We start from the raw sequence: 13,914 nt of genomic DNA, 5'->3' as shown, positions 1-13,914 counted from the left end.
AGAAAACCAGTTTTGCAATTATTAAAACTTTATTATTTAGAAAAAAGTATTCTTCATATAATATAAATAAATTTAAAATATATATTAAATAAATAAATACAATTATGATTTTATAAAAATTTGTTTTTCTTCATATGGTAAAAATTACTTTAAAATATAATTATTTTTAAATTTGTTTCATTTTAAAAATTCATTCTTATTATAAAATCTAGTTTGAAAATCGATTTTAGAGAAAATAAAACCTTAATTATTTTCAGAATTATGTTTGTCTTATTATCGTTTTAGAAAATTTTGTTTTTCTTCACATTACAATTATAGTGAAATAATTAGTTTTATAATTTACTAAATTAAAGCTAGTTCAAATTCTTAAGAAACTAGTTTGAAAATCAATTTTGGGAAAAATTAATTATTATTACATTATGTATTACTTCATCACATTAAAACTGCTTCCAAGTATAAATTAATGTGTCTACATAAAAAATGATATCAATTTTTCAATGGAACATAAATTAATTAATTGAGTGCAATATATTGATTTCAATTAATTTTGAATTCATTTTACTTTTGTACACTATTTTTATAGGAAACCATCCAAATTATAAAATTATTAAACTCGTTTTTTCAATTAAAACTTTTATTCTTATCACTCAGTTTGTTTAGTTATTTAAAAATAAAAAAGTATGACATAATTAAACTATTTTTATTTTTCATTATTTTTACTTTTAATTAATTAATATGATTTTTTTTATTTCATATATGTAAGTGGTTTTAAAATATTATTTTAATTAGTATTACAATTTCTTCAATTGAATATTTTATTCCTATCACTCAATTGTTTAGTTATTTTTTAAATAGTTTTCAACTCAATTTTAGAAAAAATAAAATCATAAATATGTTCAATATTTGTGAAAAATAGTAATAAAGAACAATTCATATTTTGATTTATATTGTTTTTTTTTTTATTTTAATATAAAGATTCAAAAATAAATAACATTTTTTCATAATTTATTTATTGCAATTAAACTTTACTATTATTTATTTGGTAAATAAACAAAATATTTCTGTTTATTATTTTTGTTTACTTTGGGATTCTTATTTTAAAGAAACATAGAATGATTTTTTTTCTAATAGTTAATTAAATACAATTCATTAATTCTTTATACTTTTCCAATTTTTTAGTAAAAATATATTTATATTTTCATTCTAAAAATAAATCGAAAACATTTTTCTTAACCTCTGTGTTTTTTAATATATTGACGACTCTAAGAAAAAATGAAATTAATAGTTTTGTAATTATTAGATTACAATTGAATATTTACATTTCTTACAATTTTAATTAATGATATGTTAAAAAAATATATTAACTTTATTGTTTGTATCATTTCTAAACATAAAAAATACGAGTACTAAGTAATTTTCTCTGCCCACTTAGTTGAGACCATATGGGTCGTTAACATTCGTTCCGTCGTTTCCCAAGTGCGTCAATGACTAATGATCATTTTTTTAGATTGACCCTCTTAAAAAGCCCACTGAAAACAAAATCGGTTTCGTGTCAAATTGGAGGGCGACCATTACCATAAAGTGTCCTGTACAATATCCTGGACTATAACCGGCACATTAAATTGTGGTTGTTATTTTTTTATTCCAAACGTAATGACACAGGTTTATAATTGCGTTTATGCATGACCGGGAAGTCATTAAGAAGCATGTATCTTATTTGTTTCGCTTTGTGTACAGCTATTATCCAGTAATCGACTACATAAATAATTCCCTGGAAAGCCATGATTGATAATCAATATAAACGACATATTAATATGGGTTTTCCACACCTTTGTCAATGGTATAAATTATCCAGTCATATTTTATGGTGTTTACAAAGACATCGAGAGTCTATTTCATTATAAACGTATTTCTCGACCGAAAACCCTAATTTGGTTATCATCCCGCGGCGAAACGATAAACAAAATAATGGAAAAGTTATGGAAACGAACAATGGAACCATCGATTCGACCTAGTCATTCGCGATAAACTGGCAAAGTAGAAAAAAATGCGAAAGTACGATTTGCATTTACAGGTGTTGAAAGCTTAAAAAAGTTACGTTGCCTTTCAGAGGTTTTTTACACTTCACAGAACTGAATATTATCTTTGTCCATTGTCTATTTTTGTTGAATCCGCAAAGAGGATTACTGTGCAACGTTACCCTTGTATTGTGTATATTTTTTCGATGAACACCATGAAAACCCTTCACACAACCGCGTCGCATTCAAAATCCGGCCACAAAGCGAAAGATCAGTGCAAAAAGTGAATGCGAAAACGATTCATTACGGTGTGGAAATCGATAAGATTTTAATCGGCCTTGTATTAATATCGCATTACTCCCCGCCCGCCCTCATCTTAATTTTTTCTAATATCTCCAGACCGAGACATTCCGCTCCGTGTCATTTCGCCGGGGATCTAAATTAGGTTTTCAAACGTGTCAATCAAAATAATAAACAAGGGGTGCATATTTCAATATTTGCCGGGGCCGACTGTAAATCAATCCGACCACCAATGAAACCTGATTTTATAATGCGGGGCCCTCCGAAAAATGAAATATGAGGACGAACCCCGGATCGTGCCAATTTCGCTGCCGCTGCACCCGACTCCGGGGCCCCGTGTTCGGCGGCATATTAAAAAATTAATACAAGTCGACCGGAATTTCTACGTTTGCATACGGACCGGGGTGTGGATGGAAATGTGCTCCTTCTAATTTCTGTCACTTCCTGCCACCCTCTCGCGGGAGAGGAAAACTGTCGCGTTTCCAATCGCTGTATATAAAAATAATTGGTAATTTTGGGGATGGCGGAACGGTTCAAATGGCAGATGTTGCTACGCTTTTTTTCGCGTTTTATATCGTTGCAGCTTCCGTTTGGATGTGTATGAAAGTGTGTGTGATGCGGAGGAAATTGTTTGCTCTTGTGGAAATTATTGGCTTATGGATTGTATGAAGGCAATAAAGCTGTTCTCAAAAATCCTCACGTAACGTCTTACATCATACGCTCTGTTGAAGCAAATAAATGCACGTTTATCTCGTGAATTTTTACGATTTATAAATGATAATTTATTTTTTAATTTTCCAAATTAAAGAAATATTCTTTCTTTATGTATTCACTGACGAAAGTGCTGAATATGTTAATCAGTATCTTATTTTTAAATTACTAATGGTGGATAAGGTCGTACCTGAGGTATTTTCTTCACTCAAGTCATCACTAATTGACGTTCAAGGTCAAGGTCAAGGTCAAAATTTGTTTTCCTTCCTTTCAGGTGTTCAATTAGTGACAAGTAATCTTCATCTTCCAGGCCATGGTAATATATTTACATCTGTTGAATGTTGAAACAGAACAAAGTGACCATCACAAAATGAGTACGAGCATGATCCTTTTGGAAAGCTGGATGTGGTGCCTCTACCTCACTCAATGACATTCCAAACCATAATGACTTCAATGTTCACAAAATGTTCTGAATTTGTCATTTCTTCATATGGTAACAAGTCGGAACTCATCAATAAATGTCCTGAAGTACTTTATATCATGTCACCTTTACTTTACACCCAAAGTCAAGGTAAAAGTCTATGAAGGGAAAGCTAAATTTCTCTGTATGTTGGAAACAGACCAAGGTTTTCCCCGCAATATTCTTTTGAAAAACTGAATATGGCGACTCTACTCTATGCAATGGCACTCTAAACTATAATTTCAGCTTTTCAGTGTACAGAAAAAAGTTCTAGATTTCTCAATTCTTTGCTTGGTCACTAATCGAGATTAATTACTGAAGGTCCTGAGGTATCTTATTTCTAAATCTCAAGGTCAAGGTCAAAATCTGCAAAGAAAAGGCTAAATTTCTTTCCAGTCTATAATGTTCTACACATGTTCAATCAGTGACATCATGCTGACCATGGTGACAAAATTGCATCCGAATGTTGGAAAGAGACCGAAGTAATCTTCGCAATATGAGGACGAGCATGTTGTATTTGGTGACTACAGGCACTGCAAACCACAATTCTAACTGTTTAATGTACAAACTTGTACAGATCACTTTTCTTCGCATGGACATCAACTCATCACTGAAAACAAGTTTATTCATTCTACACTAAACACTTTCATGATAAGAAGGAAGTTTCTTACCTTCTTTCTACTATTGTTCATTGCACATTCTTCAAAACCAAGTTATCTAACAATTATATATTTGTAATTTCCACAAAGGTTCTCTTTAAACCAATAATTCAACGTATTAAAAGCATATAAAGTGTATATTGAACTGTATCTGAATTATACACAAAAAGTGTGTACACACCAAGTTTCTTTTAATTAGAAAACTGGATTACTGAACACCCTTTAGTTTAGGTATAGAAAATGGAATAATCGCATTGATTTAAGCAAGACCGTTCCGTAAATCGGGGGAAGAAAAAACCGTCGCTAGTGGCAACTTTCCGCTGCTTCCACAAATACCACGCTGTTTTAAATACATTATATTCAATGGTTAATTGAAAATCCACTTTAAAGTTATGCGCGGCTCTGGAATTGCAATCAACGATACAATTTCCACATTTTTAAATCTAATTTTAATGTAATGAGCGAATGCGGATACAAGAGAAGGGCGTCTGAAAAAGAAACACGTAAAATATAGGAAAGAATGCTAATTAATTATTCCGAGGAGCTGAGCTTGAGACGAGAGTGATTAGCATTCTGCCGCTGCTCGACTGAGGTTTCCCGAATCGCCAGCAAAACTCCCCCCACGGCGGAGCAACCGACGGCCGAACTGAGCCGTTTCGGATTATTAATTTTGATAATACATGCCGCGCTTTTATTTCGCGTTAAATTAATTATCGTTCGTGTCAATTTGTCGAGGTGAAACTGCGAAAATGGATTGCCGGGTGTAACCTACCGTAAGGGGGTAACAATGAAAATAGTGAGACGTACGTAAGAAGGATGTTTCCTTCGGGCGCGTCACGTCTAATAAAATGTTCCGACCATAAACTCCTCGTGTACCTGCACGAGCCATTGGCTTCCTGATGGACGATGCGCATTTTCCACTACATTCGTCATCACCTCCAGCTCTGGTCCTTCCCTTTTTTTCTTGGACATCGTCCGCACTTCGACTCTATTAATCCTTTACCAATGTCCTTTATTTCAGAGAACTTGAGAAAATAGATTTATATGTTTTTAAAAATACATATATATGTTTATAAATACAAACAATGAAATATTGCGTATAGAAAAGGTCAAAAAGTTCTTGATAATAGTATTTGTTCGTTCTTTCTTACATTTGTTAATTAGGTTGTTTTGAGGTTTTTAATTGTTCTGAAATATGTATTATCATATTTTTCAACATACAACTATCGTACTTTAATATGTTCACAAGCCTTTTTCTTACATCTTACATCTATTTTCAAACATTTAGTAAGTAGTGAAAGAATTAATATAAATTTAGACTTCTCAAATATAAAATATTTCATTGTAAAAGGTTTTGTAACATCTTACAATATCTTCTTTTACATTTTTCTGTCCCCAAAATGTATTATCAAAGAATTATAATAGTTCAAGAAATGATTAGAGTTCTAAAATTCTTAACAACAACATTTATTAACATTTTTTAGAAAATTCTCAAATATGAAATGTTATATTTTTCAAGATGCAACTATAGTATTTTGATACTAGACATTGTATAACATTTTATAATGGCTTCTTCTTACATTTTTCTGTCCCAAAGTGTATTTTGAAATATTTATAATGGTTCAAGAAATGATTAGAGTTCCAAACTTCCTGATATTAACATTTTTTAAGTTTTTTTTAAAAATTCTCAAGTATAAAATGTCATATTTTTCAACATACAACTATCGTAATACAATATTAGACATTGTACAACATTTTACAATAACTTTTTCTTACATTTTTCTGTACCAAAGTGTATTTTCAAAGAATTATAATAGTTTAAGAAATGATTAGAGATCCACACATTGTACAATATTTTACAATGGCTTTTTCTTACATTTACAAGAATTATAATATAAATGATTAGAGATCTAAACTTCTTAAAAACAACATTTATTAAGGTTTTTTAGAAAGTTCTCAAATATGAAATCTTATATTTTTCAAGATACAACTATCGTAATTTAATACTAGACTTTGTACAACATTTTATAATGGCTTTTTCTTACATTTTTCTGTCCCAAAGTGTATTTTGAAACATTTCAAGAAATGATTAGAGATCCAGGCTTCCTAGTACCAACATTTTTTAAGATGCAACTATAGTAATTTAATACTAGATATTGTACAACATTTTATAATGGCTTTTTCTTACAGTTTTCTGTCCCAAAGTGTATTTTGAAAATTTATAATGGTTCAAGAAATGATTAGAGATCCAGGCTTCCTAGTACCAACATTTTTTAAGGTTTTTTGAAAATTCTCAAGTATAAAATGTCATATTTTTCAACATACAAATATCGTAATACAATATTAGACATTGTACAACATTTTACAATAACTTTTTCTTACATTTTTCTGTCCCAAAGTGTATTTACAAAGAATTATAATAGTTTAATAAATGATTAGAGATCCACACATTGTACAACATTTTACAATGGCTTTTTCTTAAATTTTTCTCTTCCAAAGTGTATTTTCAAAGAATTATAATAGAAATGATTAGAGATCTAAACCTCTTAACAACAACATTTATTAAGGTTTTTTAGAAAGTTCTCAAATATGAAATGTTATATTTTTCAAGATGCAACTATCGTAATTTAATACTAGACATTGTACAACATTTTATAATGGCTTTTTCTTACAGTTTTCTGTCCCAAAGTGTATTTTGAAAATTTATAATGGTTCAAGAAATGATTAGAGATCCAGGCTTCCTAGTACCAACATTTTTTAAGGTTTTTTGAAAATTCTCAAGTATAAAATGTCATATTTTTCAACATACAAATATCGTAATACAATATTAGACATTGTACAACATTTTACAATAACTTTTTCTTACATTTTTCTGTCCCAAAGTGTATTTACAAAGAATTATAATAGTTTAATAAATGATTAGAGATCCACACATTGTACAACATTTTACAATGGCTTTTTCTTAAATTTTTCTCTTCCAAAGTGTATTTTCAAAGAATTATAATAGAAATGATTAGAGATCTAAACCTCTTAACAACAACATTTATTAAGGTTTTTTAGAAAGTTCTCAAATATGAAATGTTATATTTTTCAAGATGCAACTATCGTAATTTAATACTAGACATTGTACAACATTTTATAATGGCTTTTTCTTACAGTTTTCTGTCCCAAAGTGTATTTTGAAACATTTATAATGGTTCAAGAAATGATTAGAGATTCAGGCTTCCTAGTACCAACATTTTTTAAGGTTTTCTTAAAAATTCTCAAGTATAAAATGTCATATTTTTCAACATACAACTATCGTACTATAACATAATACTATTGTACAATTTATCACAAAGTTATTTTCTTATATTAAGGTTTAATTTATAATATTTATTAACAAATTAGAAATCTAACAACATTATGTTTTGAGATTTTAAAAATCCTCAAGTATGTAATAATTTTGCCCTGCAACCAGTGCACCATAATACCATGTATTGTGTAAAAAGTTATTTTTGACACGTGTCCATCAAATATGCATTAATTGAATTAAAGTTTTGAACCTTTTGTGTCCGTGTGTCTTATTTCCTGACGGATTTCGTGAATCATCTCGTGCCGTCGGGCCGTTCGAAAAGAACTCTTAATTAACGAGTCCATTGTTCTTGGCGGAAAGCCGTTCCTTGGCCGGGTGCAAGAAACGTTCGTCGCCGCCCGTTCCCCGGGCATCCGGTCGCCGTCATCGCCTCCACCCCCCGAAACCTCGTAGGGCTTTTATGAAATTTTAAGCTCAATGCCCAGTGCAGATCATGAGCTTTCATGGTTTTAAATTACTTCGTTCACGGTGTAGTACACCATACGGCGGCTTTTGTCTTAAATCAAAGGCGGCAACCGATCTATGGCCGGGGTTTATGGGTTTTAATATTTTCGAGGACGCCGCACTGTTTTTTACCGTGGCGCAATTTTAATTTAAATTGACAATAAACAAAAACAAGCGGCAAAAAGCACGTAACCGCAAACAAATAGAATTGAAAGAGACAGTTTCCGGGAAACATACGGGGAATTTTTAGATGTAACGCCCCGAGGCCTCGGCGCTGGTTGCGTATTGTTGTGTTTGCGGCGTGTAGGCCGTGGGGGATGGAATTGATCGTTGAACAAACAGGAATCAAAAGGTAGTCGCGTTGAAATGCGTGGCATTTTTAAAAATTCAATTTTTTCGCGTCAAATTTTCGGCCAGTTCCCGATGTTAAAGGAATATTTGGAATGTCTGCCGGCTTGCCGGATTAATGTGATGCGAATTCGTGTGCCGTTCAATGGCCTTGATGTGGTCTCTTTGATTTCAGGTGGAGGAGCGCAGAACAGGCAAGGAGCGGCGACTCGAAAATAGGTAAGCCGTACACAAAACGTATTTATTAGTCGCATTTTGGACAAATGTCTCGGCCAATTTCTCTACCCTTGTATCAATCAATTTCGGGTCTGAATACGAAAATAATAAAAGACGGTATCGTGAGAAGCGGTCGAAGTGATTTATTGGTCCTGTCACGAATGATTTAAAACAATCTGAATATCGAGGTTTGGTGGCGTTTTTATTGTGAATATATTTTTAGGGGAATATATTGTTGTTGGTACAGATAAAACAGGGTTCTTATATCGATATGATATAAATATCATTTATATGATATATAAATAACAAAGTAATCTCTTTATTACAGGTTAGATAAATTTGTATTTTAACATTCCTTTTTTCCACAATATCAATCTGATACTTACTTTAAAATTTATAAAATTCATACAAAAATGAAATACTCTCACTTTAGTAAAGCAAGTTTTATTTGGTATACACATAATGGAAAACATCAGTACATAATTTATAGACAAAACAAATGAATAATAACTTTTAGAGAATTTAATCACAGTAGAGAAGGACGTAATAAAAATGAAAATATGCAATAAAATTCAAATTAATGTAACATTATAAAATGTCGAAAAATTAAAGATATCCCTCTATTTAATAGTGAGTTCGGCGCCACATTGAGGCGTTGATGGTATCAACCGGCGGATCAAGTTTATTTTGTTGTAAAGTAAAATTTGGCCAATACTGATTCATGAAAGGTAACACGATAGGTTGCAAAATATCGTCAATGTATCGCCTCGCCATTAGGAAACCGTTTGCCAAGACATGAAGGACTGTATATCGGTTTGAAGTTATCCACCTCATACCATTACAGATTCTCCTCCAAAAGCTCTTCTCTCAGTCACAATTGTATTCAAATATCATTCTCTTCGGCGACTATAGACTCTTTGTCGCTGCACATCTTAAATGTATATTAACTTCATGAAGTCTGAAGGTTTCCTAACACTACACAATGTCCAAAATGCCATCTCGATATATTTTACTAATAAACCAATTATATCAGAAACAACAGCTGCACGTCTTTAATGTATATTCACTTCAAGAAGCCTGCAGGTTTCCCAACACTACAAAGTTTTCTTGGTAGCAAAAAATTTGAAAATTTGGATGATATCCAAAATGCCATCTCGATATATTTTACTAATAAACCAATTAATTCAGAAACAACAGCTGCACGTCTTGAATGTATATTCACTTCATGAAGTCTGAATTCCAAACCCTACAAATTTTTTTTTAGTAGCAAAAAAATTGAAAATTTGGATGATGTACAAAATGCCATCACGATATATTTTACCAATAAACCAATTAATTCAGAAACAACAGCTGCACATCTTGAATGTATATTCATTTCATAAAATCTTAAGGTTTCCTATCCCTTCAAAATTTTGTTAGTAGCAAAAAATTTGAAAATTTGAATGATGTCCAAAATGTCATCTCGATATATTTTACTATAAAACAATTAATTCAGAAACAACAGCTGCACGTCTTGAATGTATATTCACTTCATGAAGTCTGAAGGTTTCCAAACCCTACAAACTTTTCTTAGTAGCAAAAAAATTGAAAATTTGGATGATGTCCAAAATGCCATCTCGGTATATTTTACCAATAAACCAATTAATTCAGAAACAACAGCTGCACTTCTTGAAGTCTGAAGGTTTCCTAACCCTACAAAATTTTTTTAGTAGCAAAAAAATTGAAAATTTGGATGATGTCCAAAATGCCATCACGATATATTTTACTAATAAACCAATTAATTCAGAAACAACAGCTTCACGACTTAAATGTATATTCACTTCATGAAGACTGAGGGTTTCCAAACCCTACAAAATTTTCTTAGTAGCAAAAAATTTGAAAATTTGGATGATGTCCAAAATGCCATCTCCATATATTTTACTAATAAACCAATTAATTCAGAAACAACAGCTGCACGTCTTGAATGTATATTCACTTCATGAAGTCTGAAGGATTCCAAACGCTACAAAATTTTCTTAGTAGCATAAAATTTGAAAATTTCGATGATGTCCAAAATGCCATCTCAATATATTTTACTAATAAACCAATTAATTCAGAAACAACAGCTGCACGTCTTGAATGTATATTCACTTCATGAAGTCTGAAGGTTTCCTAACTTTACAAAATTTTTTTAGTAGCAAAATAATTGAAAATTTGGATGTTGTCCAAAATGCCATCTCCATATATTTTACTAATAAACCAATTAATTCAGAAACAACAGCTGCACGTCTTGAATGTATATTCACTTCATGAAGTCTGAAGGATTCCAAACGCTACAAAATTTTCTTAGTAGCAAAAAATTTGAAAATTTGGATGATGTACAAAATGCCATCTCCATACATTTTACTAATAAACCAATTAATTCAGAAACAACAGCTTCACGACTTAAATGTATATTCACTTCATGAAGACTGAGGGTTTCCAAACCCTACAAAATTTTCTTAGTAGCAAAAAATTTGAAAATTTGGATGATGTCCAAAATGCCATCTCCATATATTTTACTAATAAACCAATTAATTCAGAAACAACAGCTGCACGTCTTGAATGTATATTCACTTCATGAAGTCTGAAGGATTCCAAACGCTACAAAATTTTCTTAGTAGCATAAAATTTGAAAATTTCGATGATGTCCAAAATGCCATCTCAATATATTTTACTAATAAACCAATTAATTCAGAAACAACAGCTGCACGTCTTGAATGTATATTCACTTCATGAAGTCTGAAGGTTTCCTAACTTTACAAAATTTTTTTAGTAGCAAAATAATTGAAAATTTGGATGTTGTCCAAAATGCCATCTCCATATATTTTACTAATAAACCAATTAATTCAGAAACAACAGCTGCACGTCTTGAATGTATATTCACTTCATGAAGTCTGAAGGATTCCAAACGCTACAAAATTTTCTTAGTAGCAAAAAATTTGAAAATTTGGATGATGTCCAAAATGCCATCTCAATATATTTTACTAATAAACCAATTAATTCAGAAACAACAGCTGCACGTTTTGAATGTATATTCACTTCAAGAAGTCTGAAGGTTTCCAAATCCTACAAAATTTTCTTAGTAGCAAAAATTTTGAAAATTTGGTTGATGTCCACAATGCCATCTAGATATATTTCTACAATTGAAAATTATTATTAAACTATGTGGGTTTTAAACACTTAAGGTAGTTTTTCTCTATGTGGTTTAGAAATACTCCTAACGTCATTTTCGGGATAGTGCCTTATATATTTCTTAAAAATTGTTGCCTAACGACAATAAAAATAATATTTCTTGCACCGAAATTGGGGAGCGGTTGGGTGGAGAGTTTATCTGGCGGCTTAATATTTAGGAATTTGCCTATAACCGACGTTGGGCCCGTTTTTATTGTAATCAGGCAATATGTCACGTAGCGAGGCGCCAGATAGAGGGCGAATAAACGGCGTTACGCCCGTTACGGCCGTACCTGACTGCTAAAAGCGTAACGAAACCAGCGTCGCGACGCCCGGCTCCTAAATACACCCTTCCTAACTCATCTACGTGGTCCGTTGTTTTACTACTGCAGATTTACGCCCGGCCACCCCGACCCAAATCTAATTATAATTAATGGAAATTTATTTTGCGGCGCGGGGCGATTTTAAAATTTATATAAAACAACGTCCGAGAGATAATAGCGGTACAACCGCACGTGAGCCGGCCGACCAGATTTTAATTGGAAGCGTCTTTGCAAAACACACATTAATAAATCAGTTCAAGGAACATTTTCTGCGTTAGAGGGAAACGTATTGCCATTAAACCACGATAAAAAATAATCGTCCATAAACCGGAAATCGGGACAGATTTACGGTCAACGTTTAGATAGCGAGAGTTGTCATCAAGATGGTTGTATAACATATTTGCGAGCCATTAAATTAAGTAGGGAATAAGACCGTGAGAGCGGTCATAAAATCGTCCAACGGTCAGTCAGTGTATTACGGGGCTCCGACCCTTAACGGGTCGACCACGGGGGGTTTAAAATTCGAACCTGCTGCCAGACAAACCCTCGTCCGAAAACAGAATGAAAACTGAACACTCTTACACACATTTCATGCGCTGACAGTTCCTGTGCTGATTAAATTTTCATTAAAATGCGGACAAAAATGGCATCACGATAATCTTATTTATTTAATTGAGATGGTCATTTTCATTAAATACAAACGTATTAAATGTACAGAACGATATTAAAATTGTGAATAATCAACGTTTTCAAAGAACTTTGTGCCTTTCGACATTAATTTAAATTAAAAGAATTTTTTTATTACATTTTTAAAGAATTTTACCACAAAATAAGTCTTCGACAATTTAATAACATATAAAATTGTTAGTTATTTTTTATTATGGAAATATTTAAATGACGATATCAATTTAATATGTTATTATGAAAAAAATTCATCATATTAACATATAACGCATATTATTTCTTACGTTTTTTGTAATTTTTTGGGAATCCAGGAATAATTAGAATAATTTATTTTTATTTTTTTAATGATTTTTGAGAAAATTAGTATTAGTAAATATATAAAAATCCATAAAGTTATTAAAGTGAAACTGTAATTTAATCAGTATGAATTTAATCGTATGGATTTTAATCCTATAGATTTTACATTGTATGGAAATTGATCGTATGGAAAATGGTCGTATGGATTTTGGTCATATGGAAAATGATCGTATGGATTTTGATAGTATGGAAAATGATCGTATGGATTTTGATAGTATGAATTTTGGTCGTATGGAAAATGATCGTATGGATTTTGATCGTATGGAAAATGATTATATGGATTTTGATCGTACGGATTTTCATCATATGGAAAATGATCATACGGATTTTAATCGTATGGAAAATGATCGTTGGAATTTGATCGTATGGAATAATGAATAATAATGAATTTTTGAGATTTTGGTAGTTTTTTACGTATTTAGTAAATTTTTACGCTTTACATCCTTATATTTATATATAGACTGTATGAATATATATTTCTTTAAGGCTACCACTCGTAATTGTAGCAATTAATGCACCCAAGAAATTTCGAAAGTATGGCTCATTAGTATTTACTACTCATACGGGAAATTTTCTTCGATACTAAATTGTTCTAGAGGACCGAAATTTCTTCCAATTTTGCTTTCACAAGAAATTTATTTCACAATAGTTTTCACATGAAATTTTTATAATTAAAAACTTTTTGGTTATAGAAGTGTAATAAACAGCGTGTTGTTAATAAAAATAACAGCATCAATTTAAATTCTTAAAAGCTTGATCAAAAGATTTAACTAAATTTTACTAGAAAATATTTTTTGTGATGTTATTGACAATAATAAACGACTATCTTAATATGAATTATGAAATT

General features: G+C 31.2%; 1 protein-coding gene across 1 annotated transcript in view; it reads left to right on the top strand.

Moving 5' to 3' along the window:
* Positions 1 to 13,914, top strand: part of LOC109601283 (myelin transcription factor 1) — a 272,891-nt gene that overhangs the window by 228,957 nt on the left and 30,020 nt on the right. Inside the window, exon 5 of the mRNA XM_049968128.1 lies at positions 8,471 to 8,514. Coding sequence (XP_049824085.1) covers positions 8,471 to 8,514 — 44 coding nt within the window. The remainder of the gene's footprint in view (positions 1 to 8,470; positions 8,515 to 13,914) is intronic.

Source organism: Aethina tumida, chromosome 5, assembly GCF_024364675.1.
Source record: "Aethina tumida isolate Nest 87 chromosome 5, icAetTumi1.1, whole genome shotgun sequence".
Lineage (NCBI taxonomy): Eukaryota > Metazoa > Arthropoda > Insecta > Coleoptera > Nitidulidae > Aethina > Aethina tumida.
Note: the sequence above shows the minus strand (reverse complement) of the source record. Positions and strands in the feature narration are given on the sequence as shown.